Consider the following 20,599-nt stretch of genomic DNA (forward strand, 5'->3'; position numbering starts at 1 on the left):
TGCGCCTTCCCTCCAGCACCACCATTGCGGTACCTCTCCAGTTTCACTTCCGTCTCCGGGCACTCTCGCGGTGCAGTACCCAACGAAAGACGAAAGTTGTTGTCGCACCAACGAGCCCACGGTGCCAGGAGAGGAGGTAGGGGAGACTTCGACGGGAACGAGGTAATGCAAGGGGGGGGCAGAAACTGGAAAAACGCGTTCCGCGTGCACCATCCATCCATCCAGCCATCCTTCCATCCCTCGGAAACCCTTACCTTGCCCGCACCGAACCGTTCTTTCGCCGGCGAGCGCGTGTTTTCTCTTTCTTTTGCATCGTCTTTCTCTCGTCGTTGCGGTGCTGTGGTTCGCTCGCGGTTTCGGGAGGATCGACGGTGGTTCTGCTGTGCATTTCCCCCCTTTTCGTTGTGGCCAAGGCTGGCTGGCTGGCTCTCAGCATAGCTTCTTGTGCTTTTCGTTGTTTTGAGTAACTGATCCCCACTCACGCATACACCTACAAAAGGTGGAGCAGCCGGTTGTTGGAGTTTACAGTGCGGTAGCGATCGTCTGACGAGGATCGCTTGTCGCTGTAAACATTTTTAAAATTTATAAAAGTAAAAATATGAAGTGGAACGTTGATAAAGGTCCTTAAAATTTACATAAACAGTAACTACACAGGGCCCATTTCAAAGGAGTCAAACAAAGTTCAACCGGTTTCTATTAAAACCATTCAATGAGACCGAGACCAAGGACAGACTCATTTTTAGGGTATTTTTTCCATCAATACTATTAAACAGTTAACCAAAAATTATTTTTGCCTGTAATATTTTCCACATAAAATACCACCTTCAAGAACGTTTGATCATTAATTGAAGAATGATTTCCAAAATATTGGCATTGGCAACTTTAGTAAGCATTTCGATTTCGATTTCGAAAGATAACGTGATGGTTTTTACGATTTAAAAGACGAATTTTCCATCATTTGAGCCTTATACGAAGCGCGATTTTTTTTTAAATCATTAACTTGTACATATTTGCTACAATTGATTCAACATTTCTACAGAATACTCCTGAAACAATCCTGAAAAATGAAACAGTAAATGTCGTCAAAAAATGGAGTACGTAAGCCACTCGCTTATCGAAGTAAAAATGGAAATAACTGTCCTTCTTGCGATACTCACTGTAATCCCACTACAGTACACACGATCCTCACGCACACCTCAACGATTAACCGCCTACGGTCCCAACAACGGGGCCGAGTGAGTGGTGCGAGAGAGCACGCGATCGCGCACGATCGGCTCGCACCACCATCAACACGGAGTAGAAGAGGCTACCCCGAGATCGCTATTATATGGTGGCACCGGGTTTCAAAATAATTCAAACGTTTCGCGACTGTTCAACAGTACGGACGTCCCCTTCGGAATCGTGAACCGAGCCAGCACACACCAGGTATCACCGTCGGTGCACCGTCAGCATATTATCGTCGTCCAGTTCCAGTTGTCGTCGTGTCCGTCGTGCGTTTACCAACCTCGTGTGTGCATCCGTGCGTGCGTTCGTGTTTTTTAGCATCTAAAATCCGTGCATCCGTGTTGTTTCCTTGATTCCCGGTCGATAAAAAAAGGAACCACCAAAATGCTGGAGAAGGAACCGGACTCAATGGCCGTCACGATGAAGCAGGACTACGCGGCCAGTGAGGTGTACAGCACCACCAGTGAGGCACCACCAGTAAGTGCAATTGCAAACAACAAAACATGTCGTCGCTCATTCGCGCATTCCCCATTGGCGATTGTTTCTGATGCTGCTGCTGCTGCTGCTGCTGATCGTTCATTGAAAGTCGTGTGCCAGGGTGCCATGCGCCCGATCTATAATGCTCTCGTGCGCTAAGCCTGAACATTAATTGCATTGTTTTCCATGAATGAGACTCGCGACTGCAAGCGAGCGTGCCAGCCATTAAGGTCAGCACGGTAGCCAGCGTCAGAAGCCCCAACACAATTCACAATCGAATCGGATTGTGGTGGTGGCGCGTTCTCTCATCTGCGTGCGCAGCAAAAGCACTGGCTTCTCGCGCTGATCGCTCGCTAGCACTCTCCTCGTGTGTCGTAGTTGTCTGCCTTGAACACACACGGGACAGAGAGCGAGACACCGAGACCAGACCGAGACCAGAGGGGTGTCCGGTGGCCTCATGCAACTCATTTACATCGATCGATGCATGTTGCTGGTGATTTGTTGGCACTTTTCTTGGTTGCTTGTATGGTGTGGCTCACCATTTCGGGCCTGTAGTTCGAAAGAAGAAGCCATAAATAAGACACGATCCGGTTACTTTTAGCGGCGTGAAGATGGTTTGCATTCGGTTGGTTGGAGGGTCCTTGAGAATAATAATGAATGGAGGCGCGAGCACAGCAGTAGCACAGCAAGCTAATCGAACGAACGATCGACGAATCGGAAGCTGCACGATGAGGAAAACGTCGGAAAAGGAACGGAGTGGAATGGAGCCTAAATTATGCAAGAATTATGCTCTCCGAGCGCGCTTCCTTGAGCAGCAGCAGCCATCGAATTCCAAATCGGAAACAAAGCTCAAAAGCGTGCGCTCACGCTCTTCTCTGTTCATTAGGCCTGGCCAGTCAGCTTCATTCAACCAGCATTAGAGCCAGCAGAAGAGGCACAAGCTAACTGTGTTGTGGTTGAGTAAAATATGCGAAGGCCATTTTAGGGGGAGCATCTCTAGGGGATTCTTTATGTTTCTCTGGCACTCCGCTATCAGAGAAATAGTTGCATTCATTCAATACAAAGGGCTGCTGAACGGAGCCGATTGTTGTGCGCTGCTTTGCGTGAAGGTATCTAGTACATCAAGCATCTTCACCATTAATCTGAAGATCGTTAGCCCACACAACTGTTAGGCTTTAAACAGAAATGTAACCACCAATGTGGATCGCGTACACTCGCTACACCCTTTTAGATGAAAGCTCACGACACCGACAGGATTGTCAATCGAGTGAGTGCGCTTGCCTATGGGCGCAAAATATGGAAAGCATACGAAATCCCATTAGACAGCCATCAGCAGAGTGCAGGCGCCGTGCAATCGATGGCAATCGTACCGAGACCTTAACGAGCTGGTGCCTCAGCCCCGGTACCTTACTTGGTGGCGGTGACAATCTCGTTCGCTCGCCCGCGCATACAGAGGGCTAATTAGCAGCAGCAGCAGCAGCAGCAACAGTCTGTGAGCGAGTGCAGACTGTATCCGGGGCGACATAAAGCGTGCCCATGGTGCGGGGCTATTTAATGGTGAACTGGAAACGCACTGGCATCGAAACCAAATGGATTATTAAATGGAAGTCAAGCGTGGCGTCGCGCCAGAGTGACACACAGCGCCATGAGAGAGAGAGAGAGAGGTAGAAAGGCAGGGACCAAGGGACGAGGGTGCTGGTTAATGGTGGATTTACCTGCGAAAGTTTTGCACTCCGTTCCAGGCCCGAGTCCGGCCCCTTCGGAGGGGTGAGAGTGCGACACAGGCGTTATTCCATTGTTTTTTTTCCTCTGCCAGCCGTTCCTTTTTCGTTTCGTCGGCCGAGAAGTGGCGGCCGAGAAGTGGCGGAAGCTTTTGGGTGAAAACTTTAACACCAACAGCTCCCCTTTGGAACCGAAAAATGAAAAACAACCAAACAACGTTCGAATCGATGCCGATCTCCGATGGGCCATTGTTGGGCCATTGTTTTTTGAAGACAAAGGCAGCAGGGGGAAGGCCGGGGGGGGGGGGGGGGGGAAGGTGTTTCTATTGTCCTTGGCAGGCCATAGACCACCCGACCTTCTCTCTCTCTCTCTCTCCGGCGCATCACGAATTCGCCGAGCTCTTTATCGAGGGTTCCTCGCCTACGTTGAAGTCTTTCTATTCTAATCACTTTCAATTGCCGGTGGAGCCGGTGTAGGTGGCCACCGAATCTTCGAAAGCCGTCCAAAGTGAAGCTGAATCTCCCTCCAGAGTGGCGGGCCATTACGGAATACTCGCAGTTTCTCTTTCGTTGCTCTTTACGCAGACACCTCGCTCGATGGCCGAATGGCGGTGGTGGTGGCTATCTAAACATTTCTTCCGCATTGTTGTTCGGTGGCCAGTCCTATCCTAACGCTCACTCACACCCTACTTTACACACTTCCGTCCGTTCGATGAGGATCAAGATGTGCTTTGTGAGAAGCATTTTTACTTTCCTTCGCCGTGCTGTATGATTACCGCACATCAATTTCGATTGGTTCGTGGATTCGCGGCCAACGGCGATCCACGTTGGCTAATGATTCTCGCGCGATGAGTGATGAGATGAAAGCCCTGGCTTCACAGCACGTGTTAAGTGAGTGGAAACAGCAGCAGCAGCAGCAGCAGCAGCAGCAGCAGCATGCAGAGCGATGCTTTAAACGTCCTTCATCGAGGAACCTCATCTCGAGAGCCTTTTTCCCTTTCAAAATAGAAGCCTTCCCTGTGCCTGCCAGTATTCAGCGACACCGAGCCAACCGATTTCTGATTAACCATCGCGGTGGTTACACAATCGTCAACCATCGCCAGCTTTCAATAGAAATGAGAGGACCCTTTTGACCGTGTGACCGCGCTGTCCAATTGAGCTCCAGTTTAATTTACAATCGATTCCGTTTGGCCCCCTCCCCGGTTGCTGCCGATGTCGTGAACCGAAAACCAAACCCGAAACCGCAATGGCCAGTACTTTTACGAGCCCGTAAAACAATCGTGGTGCGACGCGGCATGGCGATCGTTTGCTACTTTCGTAACGCACCCCTTGCCGGGTATGGTAAGCACGGAACCGGTACTAGGTCGATCACGGCTGGCCAAAAAAGTGAACCAACATGTTTTAATTGGAGAGTATCCTCACGCGGATTTGTCACGCGAACGCTGTCCATCGCCAACGGTGCACTCGTGGTGTGACGAAAGGAACTCCACGATGCCAAAACGATATGGCCACGTAGTAGAGCAGCAGCATCGTGAGCTTGAACTCACTCCCTGAGTTGGTGTGCATTCTCACTCGCGTGCCGTTTACCTTTCGGCCGGTCGATTGCGAAAGGTGTTGCTGGCCAGTTGGAAGTAAAAGGACGATCGAAGATCGCAGCCTCCGCTCTCTGTTGACCCAGATGCGCCACTAGAGGGGCATCCCACGGTCCCCGATGCACCCAGAAAAGCGTGAAAAGTGCAACCGACACTGCAGTTCGTGCGTTCGTCGTGTCTGTTCGTGGTGAAGATGACGACGACGATGATGATGAAGCATTACCGTTTGTGCGCTTGGTGCCGAAGAAGGTTCCACATTTTCCACGCTTGCTCACGGTTCAGTGGCGTGGAGGGCCATCGGTTGTGGTTGTGCAAGAGGCCGCACCACGAACTGCGATTCCACGCGCGTCGCGTTCCGTTCCGTGGCAAATCTTGGGAAATGCCGAGGACCGAACGAACGAACGAGCGCCTAGCTTGGTTTGGGCTGGCTTAACGGTCTCATGGCATCGCGATTTGTCATGAACACTTGTTGGCCCCGTTCCGGCGTGCGTTTCTTGACGGAGACAAGATCTCCAGAGACCCGTCCTGAGAGAAAGAGGAACAAAACTGCTGCTCCGTACTCCGGTATGCATCATCCGGCCAATTAGTGTGGAAGCGTGTCCTCAATACCGTTCCCTTCCTAGGTTCCCTGAACAACCGTCAGCTTGTTCGCGAGCTCGTCTGCCATCTGAACTGATAACAAACAAGTGGCTGGCTTGCTAGCTGTGTAAATGATAACAAACAGGTACACAACGCGGTGCAAGACGCTTTTAATCGCTTCTGTGCGAACAGAAAGAACGCTCGCCCGAAGCGACGTGGCTCCTTGCATCTTGCACGATCAGCACGAATAGTTTCGAAATCACGAGTCCCCCCCGCCCCGTGAGCGACATTCTGACGCAGCGCATACCACAACGTCGGCTGATAGTGGCCGCGAGTTATCGGTTCTGTGTGCCATTGTGGCAACCGTTTGTGGAGTCGATCGAGCCCTCGTATGGCACGTACGAGATGCGCCGTTGCTTCGTTTGTCACGCTTGACCAAGGTGTGAATAACGGAACACTATTGGTTTACCTTAGGGAAGACGCCCGGAAGACAAAGCCCAGTCTGTTATCTTAAGTGTTTGTCTTGGAAGAACAAGAACAAGGTTCATGGTCTGTGGTTCCAGCAACTTCTTAGCACCCCCCCTCGGGAACGAAGAAATGAGTCCATCCGGTCACGTAGAAAGCTTTTTCCTGGGTCTCTGTTTTGTTTTCGAAATGGCCACTCAAGGCAGTTCACCAGACTGTCCCCCCGTTTTCGATGGCGACATGGCGTGATGTCAAACCGTTTGGTGTAATCATCCCCGCGAGGCTCCCAAAATGGGGACCCGCGGGGCAACACGATTTCCAAACCAATTATCGAGCAGCAGCAGCCACAGTGTCACCGTTGAACGCAAACGCAACGCAATTTGTGGTGTCGCGCCACCCTAATGTTGGCCTGCGCCTTGCGCGTGGTAATGAAATGAAGCAATAATCAACATTAAACTAAATAATCACACTTTGTGGTCACCAGTGGTGCCGGGTTACCTCGCCCTCTGGCACGTACCAGGGCTGTAGCCGTCAGGGTTGCGGTTTTTGTGCGGTCACCAGTGTGGCCAATGGAAACACATTGAGACCACAAAAAAAATCCCGGAAAAAGCACCGTGGTTTGTCCACCACCACAAGGGGGGTGGGGTGACCTCGCAAAAGGGGAAAGTGTCGTGTGTATTGTGTTTGTTGCTGGTAACCCTTCCCCCTATTCCATGAAATGAAACGGCACCGGACGGAATTGCAACAAACTGGCACAAAACCCTTGGCCTGACCAGCGGTCGCTTTCGCCATTTTGCCTTCCGAAAGGACTGTAAAGGGCTGCTTGTTGCTCGATCATCAGGGCGTCTTGAGCGAATGGATCAGACCCCAAGAGGTGATCTGCAAAACTCCCTCGTGGTACTCCGGATCCCTCGTGGTACTGCCAGCATCCGTCATGCCGGCATCATGGCTCCAGCAGTTGCCTCTTTGCTCACCAAATTGAATGTATAACAGCTTGCTGGGACCAATGAACTGGCGCCCAAGTCAAAGAGAAAGCAATACTACTCCCACAAATGCTTGGCGAAAGGACATTCAACCGCGCGCGGACAGGATACGGTGCTCTCGTTGCGCCTTTGACGCAACCGAAACCGAAACCAAACCGTTCGTTTTTAGTGAAACAACCCCCCCCCCCCCCTTGGGGGTAATTGATTACCATATCGGGTTGCAAGTGGTGCCCAGCAGATCGAAATGGGAGAGAGAATGGCGGAGAGAAAAGTGGAAAGCAAGCAGAAAAAATGGCAAAAGGCGAAAGTAGATTAGCTAACACACCGGGAACCAGGAAACGTACGTACGGGGCCCACTCAACCTCTCGCGACTTTGACTTCGACTTCGAGCGCACAATGCGCTGCCAACAAGCCAGCCAGCCAGCCAGCGTCTGATGTTTCCGGAATGGGCTCAGCTCATGCCAAAAGCACATGCAACCAGCCTCCCTACTTGCTGATTGAGGTGTTCGCTTTTCTGGAAAGTCATTGTGCAACACGCCACAGATTGCCAACTGCTGCTCGGCTGCTCCTCCGTTCCAATTATGTTGTTCAATGATGCATCGCACAAGCCCCCGGCAGGGGATCTTTAGCTAAATCCCCCCGGTTTCTGCTGTTCTTAACTGGCTGGTAACCTTGAACCGAGCGCCCTACACTCGGCGTTGTCTTACCGCGAGGAGGAAGATCTTGAAGCACCGGCCAGCAGGCATCGAGTCGGCCACGGCACAACACACGATACCAGGAAGCAATTAGTCTTTTCCTCCGTCATCAGCACGATCGTCGTCGTCGTTGGCGTCGTCGCTTTAGGGACAACGGGGGATGACGATGGTGATTTATGAACATGCTTCTTTTCCCCGCATCTACAGGCCGCCATTACCAGTGCCAGAAGCGGATTCGAGAGTTTGAACGTCACCTGAGAAACCTCCCACAAGCCCCGATCGACAGCAAAAGCGATCGAAGATCGGAAATCGAAGCCTATGTTTATCTCGTTTTGTCGTCACCGAGCTGAGCTGGCCCGTTTGGCCACTTGGTTCCACTTTGGCAATCAAGCGAGGATCACGATCTTTCCTGGCGCTTCCTGGAGCTCGTTTCGATCGTTCGTTCGCTCGCTTGGTTGGTTGGTTGTGTTGTGTTGTTGACGCAGCTAGCGCACCGATTCAATCCGATTGAGCTTCCCGTTCGAGTGCTTTAAAAGAAAGCACAACCAAGCGCATGCACGGATGGACGATCCTCTTCATGAATCCCAAACAAAACGACACGCAACGCCCCCTCACCCTGAGAATGCAATTTCCGTTGATCGCTTTCGCGTGTCCACACCACACAGATGGATGTTGCTGGATGGTGAAATGCTGATTCAGAATCCAGGGAAAAACATTCCGGAAAAAGTGCTGGGCAAACACGCGCACCCATACACATGAGGGCACCCACAGTGCACGATGCGGATGCGGATTTCTCGGTTGAAGTTGTTCTACCAAACAACCGAGGGGGTTGCAGTAATGACCAGACCCGGGGCCATTAACTTAATGAGAGCTATTTCTGGCGCTGGTCTCCACGCGCCGCCATCGACATCGACGTGGTCAACTGATGAGCAAATAACTATGCTACCTGGTTGGCGGGCCGGCCGGCCGGCCGGTATTTTGCGAGAAATTACCAGTGGCCAACCATTTCAGGTACCGAGTAGGAGGAGGTGGTGGTGATACTTCCGCTGCATGGTTCGCTTGTCAAAGCAGCAGCTCCATTAACTCTATTTACGCGCACAGCGCGTCCATTTGGGCCCGGTTGGGTGCACGGAAAACACGAGAAAAGTGAAAACCTTGGATTGTCCCGCTGACCCGGTTGTTGGGTGTTGTGCGTTGTTTTTTGGTGACAATCAGCCAGGCTGCTATCTAGATCGCACGCTGTGTACCGGGGAGTTAATTAGGTAGACCTCATGTCCGATAAATCACAGAACGATCTGGATGTTTTCGGTGTCGCATGTCGCACAAACACGATTGCGCTGCGGAGCAAATTATGGAGCTCACTGATGCACAACAACTAAATCCTCTGACAGTTTGGCCAGTTTCCTGGTGATGTAATGGCCCTTTTTCCACACAAATAGAAGGAAGAGAAATCGATCTCTTCGGGTCTAGGTAGGACTCCGGGGTTTGAGGTGCAGCAATTTTATGCTTTTTTTTGCGATCTTCTCAATCCAATACAATCCCTCAAAAGCGCCAATGCTCCGTGAAGCAAAAGAACCGGAGCTGCGGCGGGATTGAATAACTTCTCCGTCAGATCTCCGTGCATAAATCAAAGGAAAGCATAGCCCCTCAGCACAGCAGCTGCATCACAGCACCGTGCAGACGAAAACAATCGCGCCAACGATACGATACGCTTTAAAGTCGAACCAGCACCGATCGGTCGAGTAGAGTTCAGTGGTGCCCCGAAGTGCGCCCGTCTCAACCGTGCAATCGTAAACTCCATTTCGCTACGAAATTAAAAACACGTAACAACCACGCGCAACCCCCGATGCCAACCTTCTTTTATCCACCTTCTTTTTCTGCTGCTGCTGCTGCTGCTGCTGCGCTAGGGTTGAGTGATTAAACGCACTCGCTACCAGACGTGCGATCAGCCGCAGGGCGAAGGGAGATTGAGGCTGCGGATGCGGCTGAAAGTGAATCGCGTGCGATCGCGAGTGCGTGCGAGGCATTCCGTATCGGGCGATCTGTTCGCATCTGCTACGGCCAGGTCCAGGTCGTGCCCTTTGCACGATGAAAGGGGGTTGCGATCGCGTGTTACGATCGTCGCTGACCAGCAGCAGCAGCATCGTTCTTCGAATCTAGGACAACAAACCGTCCAGATGGAGACCACGCGAAGGGTGCATCGCGATACCAAAAACCTTCTCGATCAACGAGCGATTTGTTAGAGGGAAAAAAAGATGGAAGGAAGGTAGGGAGTGTTTGATTGATGGTGACGCCAAGTGAGATGTGTTTCAAACCGAACCGAGAGGGATCGTGTTGACCGCTTATTTCAATCTCTTTATTGGATGCCTACAGCCCGCAGTACAATCGCGATGATGGTTTGGCAGAGGCCACCACCGACACAGATAGACGGACGGACCGACCGACGTCAGCTCCAACTACGACCCCCAAACCCTGCGAATTGCCAAAGTGATGAATTAATGATTTTCTTATGATGGCCCGACACCGGAGACGACTGTCCGGAGCCTCCATAAAATGGTGGCATTTGAATGGAGCGCATTTGAAAATGCTGCGATGCCAACTCTGCAAACGGGGTTTCCCTTCTAATGCCAACTGAAAGGAATGGCTGAGTGTGCTGAGTTTTTGCCAAATTTATGACGAACTCGTCTGTGTCACGCTACTGTGAATCCGTTACCCATTTTCGCGTGGCCCACACACGGTGCCAAGAGCGGTAGCCTTGGGAAAATTGGGTGGGAAATACATGCTTCCAACACGATGGTCGAAGCGACAGACCAATGCGCGCGGTTCGTTGCTTGTTTGTGCGTTCGAAGTGTTGAAGACTCGAGCTTCAGTGCTCGAGGAAGTACAATCAGGTCTTTGGTTTGTTTGACGCGACTTTACTGCTTTTCCGAACTCTGCTGCCCCGTCCACGACCGAGGTGTAATTCATCCTCTCGTGCGGGCGTGTTTGTGTGGCCGCCAACGGCGCGCCAGCGAGCGGACATGTAACACTTGCACCGCCAATTGCGTAAGCGAACCAACCGTGAGTGGGGCTGTTGCGCATTTTGATGCATTCTATTGTTTACAGAGACTATCCCCCCCCACCCCGCCTTCCAGCTGCCTCTCGGCTCTTCCGTGAGCCACGGCACGTAAAGTGGGCTCCCCTTTCGTGCCAGCACGCCCGAGTGGTCAGTGTTTTGATACCAGAATTGGTCACTCCCGTGAGTGAGTGCGAGTTGGATTAAAGCGCAGCAAAGACCTGGACGGTGCGGTGGTGGTCAGGAGATAAAACTTTGGTTACGAAACCGCGCTTTAATGACGCAGTTCGAGTCACTGGCCATCTTAGTAATGCCCTCCCCCCCCCCCCCTTTTCCGTCCCAACAAACCATCTCATAGGGATGCTAACGACGAGATGAGACGCTTGGGGGAGTTGGTGTTTTGGATGGAGCTCCAGCGCGTTGGATGATGTCAGCAAAAGCTGCGGCGGCCTGAAATGTTTTGGGGCACTCGACCACAATAAGAAGAAGGCACCAACCCCTCCCCCCCCCCCCCCCTTCTACACACACTGTTCCATTCCACGCCGAAAATACGCGCTGCTTCGTTAAAATTACCATACTCACGTTAATGATGTTAGCGCAAAGTGCTCTTTATGCCATTTTGCCGGGTCGTGATCATCGCCTCTGCGCCGCTGCCTGCGGGTCTGCCTGAGATGCTCTTTTTGTTCTCCCTCCTTCTGCATACACCTCCTTCAGCTTCTTTGTAACCTTCTGCGTCTGCGTCTGCGTTTTCGGTTTTCGTACGGAGCTGCTGTTGTTGCTGCTGCTCGTTGCTTCACCGTTTTTTTTTTCTTTATGCAAATCCCCGTGGCGATCCGAGTGATGAGAAGTAGGAAAAAAAAGCTAATCCGCTCCCGTGGAATCCCCACCGTGCCATCGGCCACTTGCCGAATTGTAATCTGATCAACGGGTTACGCTGGAAGTAATTGAGCGTTGGGACGGGACGAGATGGAATTGGACAGTAAGAAGCAATGTTCTCTTTGAAAACAATTTTCTACGCCACGTCGGGGATAACAAATAAAGAAAAAAAATCCCTATCCAATTCTGCCGTCTCATCTCGCACCCCGAAAATACCCTGTTTGGTGTACGATTGTGAGCGTCACAAGTTGATGTTCTCCCTTCCCCGGGTGTGAAGCGAAGTTCCGCGCGTTCGCAGCTAACACAAAGGGAAAACAGTTATAGTTTAGTTTGAGCCGGGAACCGACAAAATGAGACAAAATACACAAGGACACGCTGGGGGCTGATTTTCTGCAAATTAGTGTGTTCTTGGGTCTCTGGCGTCGCGAAACGAGAGCAGCGATCAACAGATAAACGAACAAACCTCCGAGTGGCGCAGTCTCGAATGAAGCAAACGTTAGTTCGCGGTCATTAGTGCATGCTATCAGTCACTTGTTTGTGCGTTTTGGAATGGCGATGAACTGAAAGTTCTCACCGAATTCGACCAAGAGGCGTTAGCATCTCGAGATGTGACCCGTGACCTTCGTCTGCAGCACGGCATTCGGTACTTTGATGACTAATAGCCACACAAGGGTAATTGCCGCTTATGAGCGAAGAAGATGGGGCCGAATTAGGGCCTCTTCCATCACCGAAATCGGGTGGCATAACCAGACCCACCCTCGACGGAGCAGCACAACAAGAAGCTGCTGTAAATCATTAATCAAACTGGGGTCCGGTGGTGGGATGCGAGCGAGCAAACGAGCGAGCGAACGAGCGATCGGGAGATTACAACACAGATTCGCAGCCGAATAAAGCTCGATTCGCTGCTCTTAATTAGGTGTTTCCGTTTCTTTTTTCTTTCGTGCAACGCAGAACACGGATTAACTGTTTCTCTTGGAGAAGATTCTTCCAAAAAACATCAAACGCCCAGGAACACAAGATACTGGAATCTGGTGAAAGATAAATATGTTTCCTTCCTAGTCGCTTGGAACGTTCGTCCAACACACGCATTTTACATCCTGAGTCCAGAGCTCTGATCAATCGGTGCCGTCCTAAGGCTTTCTCTCTGGATTCCGGATCGTGCTCAGGAGCTTTCGATTACGATAAGCAGCACTCGCTTTCCGTAATAAAATTTTATGCAAAACTCTTATTAAAATCGGTCCCCGGACGTGGAGCAACGGCAGCAAAAAAAAAGGTGAAAGAATCACAAAAGTGAACGGATCGGCCGTTATGCTTCCGGTAATCGAATCCCAGCGGCCGCAAGCAAATAAAACAGGAAAAAACAATATTTACAATCCCTTTCTCTCCAGACGCGGATGAGATCAGTTTTTTTTTTTTTCGGGGGGTGCAAAAGTAGTTGGGTGACAAATGGTCAACCTTTAGCTGTCTCCGCCTCAATAAGCAACTAATAAGCCACACCGTGACCGGACATTCCGAATCGCTCTCAATTTGTTTATCCGTCGCAAAGTCCGGAGCCGGAGCCGGATCAGCATTACTCATAGCTCGTGGCGTGGCGGGAGTGGCCCGGCCGCTCTGGATGACGTTATTGTTTTTAATAAATCGAAAGTTAGTTTCAACTTCCAACTTGGGGCAACTCGGGACAGGCAGTGAGCGCGGCTTGGCCTGGCGTGGCGTAATGCGTACGTGATCAGAATTAACTGATCACGCAAACTGGCTACTGTGCGGCCGCTGTGGATGGTGATCGTAAACGATCTCGACACCATCCGGTCTCCGCACTAGCGGACCGGAAATCGTGCAGGAATCGGAATGCCATTACCGGGGTGCTCGGGTGCGATTGATCGTGAAGATCACTCACTAAAGAAAAAAAAAATACTGCATAATCATTTCAATGAAAGTTTCACTAAAAACATTTTGTTTGTGTTTTCTTCTTTTCACCCAAAACCCCTGCAGGCCTACAAGATGCGTCAGGCGAACTCGGTGAAGATCGCGAAGATCATCGCCATCACCGTGGTGCTGTCGTCCTTCATCCTGGGCTCGTTCATCCTGGCCTCATCCTACCTGCAGGCCAAGCAATCCTGCGACCAGATGCAGGCCCTCGATGCCGTCCTCAACAAGGAGCTGATGCTGGAAGCGATGCAACAGGTAAGAGATCACCACACCACCCCTGAAACCACCAATCGGTTGATTCATTTTCACGGACGGTTGAAGTTTGGCTAAACCGATCCGATCAAAACTAAATGTATAAAACAAACATCTGCCCAGGCGGCTGAGGCTCTCTCGACCGTGTAAATGGCCACGCGACGAATGGCTGACAACTTCCACGAACTGTTGTGCAGCGTGTGCGTTTAGTGGAGTGGAACGGAAACTGTTCGCACTCCGCGAAGACATCACACGATGGCCTGACTCATCCTGAGGCTCGAGTTCGCACCTTGCCGCCTTGTCACATCTTAGCTTTGGATCAAATGATTTACTCACGAAGTGGTTTACCGGACGAGGCCAGTTGCCGGGACTTTTAGGTCTGGAAGAAACGATCCTCGACGGACTTTCGATCAAGCGCGGTCAAGCGAAACACCGATTGTTGTTTGTGTCCAGAAAACTTTTTTCTACTTTTTACGACTCCTCTTCGTTGGAGATCGTCATCGGTCGTCATCGTCGCCGTCGTAGATGAAGTCAGCGGGCGTCTTCTGCTCGTCAGCGCCATCCGAGACTAATTTGCTTTGCGGTGACAATGTCACGGACGGTACAGCACTTGTAGCGGATGTATCGAGGGGGCCTCTGTCGTTAAACATGGCCCTACAGCTGTTCTCGCTGCTCACCACAAACCACATCCCCCGGGGACATCCACGGGATGGGATCGTAAAAAAACTCTGGATGGCCAACCGATGGTGACGGTGTCAGGGCAGCCTGACAGGTTTATGGTTGGGATTTCTACACGAAGTGGCTGTTCCGATGATCAGCCGCGTCTCGTCTCGTCTCGTCTCGTTTTGTCTCGTCGTCTCTTTGTAGTACGTGCCTGGTGAGCGCCCTCACTGCGGCGGGGGACCATATCTAGTAGCTTAAAGGACAAGATCACGGGGCCATCCATTTTAACGCAACGGATACAACCGCAAAGGGCACTCGCTGGAGCCGTGGAGCGACGTTCGATTAAATAATGCTAGCAAATGCACTCGCGCACACTTGCGATCGCCAGATCGCTTCATTTGCATTTTTTATGGCTTTTAGGTCGAAAGGTTCGACCGGAGGCCACATCGGCCATCCATCGTGTCGGTCTGGATGATGCAGAACGCAGTAACGCAGTACGCGACGCGATGTCTGATGGGGCATTGTTTTGTCGGAACATAAATTATTAATGATCGTCTTTAGAAACCTCTCCAGCTTAGATGGCCTCGTGCAACCACGCGAGATGACCCAAAGGAAGTGCCAGATAGCGGTGCCAATAGCTCTTCAGAGGGAGCTCAGATCGGAAACTAATGATCCGTTTAAGGGAATGCCATAGCGCACCGAACGACCGGAGGCAGCCCCACTATTAAATCATTATTTTGTTGCGATAACATTCGAATCGGTTCTTTCCTCATTAATTGCCCTTTAGCCAGGACGTCATCGTCACTAGCTTAAGCAATTGCACCTTTCAAGCATTTCCGCGTCATCCGCGGTGACATGCGATGCGATGTGGTTGCAATCGTCAACTAAGCGGCATAAAACGACAAATCACTCCGGTCGGGGTGTGCTAATGCAAATTATACGATTGTCTGCCTGCGATCGCCCACCGCTAAACTCGGCAGCCATCCATCATAAGTACCATTTAGGGCCACCATAATAACGGCGACACAGATGATGAGGGTGCGCCACGATGGGGCATGACATTTGGAAAATCAAGGTCACCTCGTGAGCAGCACCGGTGCTGCGCGGTGACAGTAACGCGCGGGGATGCGAAAAGCACAACGAATCGATTGTTTTGCGGTTGGTGTTTCAAGACACCAAACTAGGGGTTTGAGGATAAAAATAGTTTACGATGGTTAAGACCTTTGGTACCTTCATTTCAGAACACTACACCAGTGTTGTGGTTTCAGGTGATCTTCATTCTTTCCTTACTCGAGATCGCAAGCTTTTTTGCTATCTAAATTGAAATCTAAATAACTGTTGAGTAATACAGTTTCCTTTGCTTCTAAGAGTTCTTTTTCAGTTCACTTTTATGTTAAACTTTCCACATTATTAAAAGAACAACATAACATTCAACACTTGAGTGATTCTCCTTGCAATCAAACTCATTCTTTCGATCTTCGCCAGACAGTCATTTTTTATGAATGTTTTATACCAGCACCTGATTGCGGTTGCTTATTCTCAACTATAACTATTTATGGCTAATGAAAGCAGCATCCCAAGGACATTAAAAATGAACAAAACCTTCGATTAGTTACTGCTCCTTGGAAGACTAGCGGCATGAATAGCTCAAAATTAATATTTTCAGTGTCCACACCGACCAAATTGGAATCGCATTGTGCGCCCGCGACGTCCGGTTTCATAAGAACCATCTTTACCAACGTCGTTCCGAAAAGTCGTTCGTGTTGTGCGGCTTATGCGCCATGCTGGTGCTGCTGTTAAGCAGATAACAGTGAACGACCACTGAAGACCACTAAGAATTCAAGGCTATTGGATTTTTTTATTGGGAAAAAAACCTGTTTTCGGATGCCAATGGGATGAGTTTCTCCACCGAACTGTTCAAGGTAGAAACAGCTGTGGTTTGAAACCGGAGAACGCGATGTTCGGTCCGTTTCTCGATCGTTTTATGATACATTTCGGGATCGAGTAGCGTGTGGTTTTCATCTACGAATCGAAACCCTGCACCCTTGGTTCGATTGAAACCGAGAAAGATGAAATCCCCTGGCTGTTCCGGCTGTAGCCGACGACTACGAAACAACTGCGCCGTTTGTTTGGTTCCGCATTGCATAAGCGCACTTTGTCAACGTCCGCAAGTGTGAAAGGGGGAGAGGAACAGGGAGCAGGAGTAGTTTATTGATGCTGGAGAGTCATTAGCACAATGGGCACTCGGTGTCATTGGGGCCCTACTCATCCGCGCTAGCCAGCCAGCCAGCCAGCCAGGGGTGGTCAGTTGATATTCAAACGAAGCGGCGAAGGAGCTGGAATCATGTTACAGTAGCTTCTATCGTCCGTCACTAACGCTTATCAGAGTTTGCGAATCGCGTGGGAAGAAGGTTGGCGATGATAAGATATACTTTGTACAACGCATTTCCCCCGTCCCTCGTCTCATCGGAAGGGACCGCATTGCGTTGAACGAATGTTGAATTGATGAGCTTTGTTCTGATGCTCCTCCTGCTGATGCTGCATCTTTCGAGAGCAACACCGTTTGGTTCACCTTGCCGTGACCGTTTTCAGGAAAAAAAAACGCTTTTTTCCCACCCGGAGTCGTGGGTGATGCTAATTATCGAAGCGACTACACCGATCAACTGATAAGCCAGGCCGAGCGCGTGGAATGCAAAGATGAACAGCTGCGGGATGGAGTCGGGGAGAGATAGTTTTCCATCTTTGCGTGGGGAAGCGGTGGGCGGAAATGTGGTGCATTCGTGGTGATCACGTGGCTCACACACCAACGATGACGACGATTCGCACGATCCGCCCTTGGGATCGCCCCCGATGCCTTTTCGCATTATCATCGGCGTGACTTTATCATTGGGGTCAACCGAACGGAACGGAACCGGAGGAAAGAAAAACCGGGACAACCCCCCCCCCAGGGGCGAAGGGTGCACGATGAACCGGAAATTCGTTTTGCACGATCTCTCCCTCACCCGCAGGCTTTCTCTAATGTGACGGCAACGATGCCAAACCACAGCAAATGCCGCGATGTTTCGCAAGCAAAGTGTTTGTGTGTTGGAGCAGCAATAAAAAAAAAAAAAACTTTGCTCCGAAACCCACGACGCACTCTGCCTCCCTGGTGGCCAGGTTGACGATGAAACAATGAGCAATTGATTTGCCACAATCGGGGCCAGAGGGCGGCCTACCAGCGATTGCAGTGCGCAGTGAACACGTGCCGATTCCCAGCGCCTGATCGACCGATTCGATTGATCTCCATCTCCTTTGATCATTTCGATTGAGACCGATGCGTACCGCCGCGATCGCGTATAATTAGTGATCCCGTGCGGGGGGTTGGTGGCGCTGGAGGGGTTCATCAGCGCGTGTGGCCTTTGGTGCCATTTCATTTCGGTGTAAATAGTGCCCGCAATGAACCACGCCGCTCCGTTTTTTTCGTTGCAATCGAGGCTACGCAAGATTGACAGAGATTAGGGGTAATTTCGTTGAACCTTTGCTGGTGGTGGTGCTGCTGGTGACATAAATTGGTCTGGCCGGACAACTCCGTTAAAGCACGTCCGATGGACATGCTGGTGGTCGCCAGTTGGCCTGTCCAATGTCGTGCCTGTCGCTGTCTTTTAAAAAACAGATAATGTTCCTGTTCCGATGCAAGGATTGCATAAAGCTTTAATTCGTGCAATTCCATTTCGTGCAGTGATTCCCCGGATGGACACACCGATCGCATGAGTCGTGGTTTTCATAATACCACCGCGAATCGAAAGCCAAGAAGTGCGTCTGGTCCTCGAGGACTGTCGACTGTTGGTGACCATTTTTAATTTTACTCAAATGGCACGCACTTCCATCGCGCCAGCCTGTTGTGGTGACTTTTGCTCACGTTACGGCGGTTCACTGACGGTCCATATGGTGCCGGTTGCGAAATGCTCCAGCAAACGAACGAACCGAGGAACAGGAAGCTCTCTGTCCACGGCCAAACACCAAACAACCTCCAAATCGTGGTAGTAGGCGCGTCACCTTTTTTCATTTGTTTTTTTTTTTTTTTTGGTAACCACATCTATTCAGTTAGCAAACATTTGCCAAGATTCGTGCTGGAACGCTTAACGATGGGTACAGCATACACCGTGCATCAGCACGATGGCACACTGGCGCAGTCCCGGAGACTCAAATAGTATATTTGCTTTGATTAAAGTTCACTTTCGTGCGCCACACCATGATGACTGCTAGGATGGCTCTCATTAGCATTCGCATCCACCAAACTGGAAAAAAGAAAACCAAGAAAGAAGCAACTCCACTGGAGTAGTGAAGGAGAAGCGGACTTGCGCGAATGGCGAACGCGGTGTGAACATGTTTCGTAAATATTGCGAACGGAACGACTCACCACCACCGCTCCGCACCCCATGGTTGGTTGTCCCAGGGAAGTCACACTAAGTGAAAAAGTGTATTGCGACAACTTCCATCCTCCAGTCCTCCAGTCTCCGCAGTCCTCCGGCGCGCGGAATGGCTTCGGAGAGTTGAAGTTTTAAATAAAATGTAAGCATTGTGCTGAACCCATTCACCCCGTGACTGCGATGCTGCGATGTTGTGGCCGCGTATGGCCTCCATCACCATCATCGCCATCTCCTCTCACTTTTCTGCCCCACTGTTTTGCTTAACACTTACCGCGTCGTGCTGCACCCAGCTCTTGCCCAGAAACCACCAAACAGATGATGATCTGTTGTTGTTGTTGTTGTTGTATGGCTGTGTGCCGGGGCTTAGTTGGCACGAAAGTGTTAAACTGAAGAAAAAGGTGATCCGACGAGCGAACGACCGAACGATCAAATGACATCATGATTCATGCAAAGGTGGCACGCGGGTGCCAAGTTGTGATGATGATGACGCTGCCGGGACTCCCACTCCCACGACTTTCTATTCCGCGAAAGATGAAAGTGAAACTCGGAATTATCTGCCCATTTGCAACGGGCTGCAAGCCTTTCCGCGATCGCTCCTGCTCGATCGCCGTGTACTCCTCGGTGTGTCCTCAAAAACAAAGAAGGATCCGGGAGGGGAGGGAATCGAGAAGGGAATTTTCTCCGTGGTTCGTGTCGTGCGGTGAAACATACGATCCCGTTATGTAATAGCGAAGCGTCAGAAGACATCGCAGAACACAAATCTCCGCCGCATCTTCGCGCCGTGAAAGGTCACTAGACTCCGCCGGAGTGTCGATCCTCCGTGGGCGTGCGCGAGCTGCATGATGAGCATCCCGCCCGTTTGGTGCCCGCTGTCCCGTTCTACACACACCAGAGACAAGCTGGAAATTCAAAACAAAAAACCGGTCCCCGATGGGAGTAAGGCCCTCCGGAGATCGAAATCATGATAATCCCCTTCGTAGAAGGGTTCGTCGTTCGGTCGCTGTTCGCGTTGCCATCGAAACCGTTTGCCACGCATTTCGGGAGTTTAGTAATAGAGGCGCCCAGCGGGCCCAGGTAACAACAGCAGGCTAGGTCTAACCGAACCGAAAAATCCCCACAGCCTACTGGGCGAACGTTAAGAGACCCTCCAGCAGCAACAGCAAATGCATGCTGGATCGTTCGAAGAAAGCTGAAAGAAGGGAGCAACAACAACAAGCACTCCAACGAGTAAGGGAGGGGGGGGGGACCTCTCTTGGGGCGGGGGGAGCACGGGGCGTCTTCCCGATTGCGGTAAAACCACTTTCACTTTTCTTTTCTTCACTTCTCGAGCTGCTGAGCAGTGATCGTTGTTGTTGTTGTGAGTGGCGTCTGGCCTGGGCTATCGTGCGCCTGGTACGCGAGTGGTGTTGATCCGCCGCAGCAGCCGCAGCATATGATCGCGATCGCGTCTCTAATCGTCCACGTTTCTAATGACACCGACTCACACACGGAGCTAATGTGTGGACGATGAAGTAACATGCGGCGCAAGCGACGGTGCCACTTGGCGGTACATTCAACTCCCTGGTATCCGTGGTCTTCTCGGGCCAACCGCTGTACCAATAAGGGCCACCACCACCACTAACGCTAGCGACGAAGATGGTCAATGTGGATGATGGAGATGATCGTTGATCGCCGAAGGGCCA

The 20,599-nt window shown here is 51.0% G+C and overlaps 1 protein-coding gene across 1 annotated transcript in view; it reads left to right on the forward strand.

The window, feature by feature from the left end:
* The first annotated feature begins 1,338 nt into the window (after positions 1-1,338).
* LOC126578174 (mediator of RNA polymerase II transcription subunit 12) overlaps positions 1,339-20,599 on the forward strand; it is a 22,212-nt gene continuing 2,951 nt past the window's right edge. The window contains exons 1-2 of the mRNA XM_050240490.1: positions 1,339-1,701; positions 13,657-13,848. Coding sequence (XP_050096447.1) covers positions 1,609-1,701; positions 13,657-13,848 — 285 coding nt within the window. The 5' untranslated portion in view covers positions 1,339-1,608. The remainder of the gene's footprint in view (positions 1,702-13,656; positions 13,849-20,599) is intronic.

The sequence above is a fragment of the Anopheles aquasalis genome, chromosome 3 (assembly GCF_943734665.1).
Source record: "Anopheles aquasalis chromosome 3, idAnoAquaMG_Q_19, whole genome shotgun sequence".
NCBI classification, from domain to species: Eukaryota; Metazoa; Arthropoda; class Insecta; order Diptera; family Culicidae; genus Anopheles; species Anopheles aquasalis.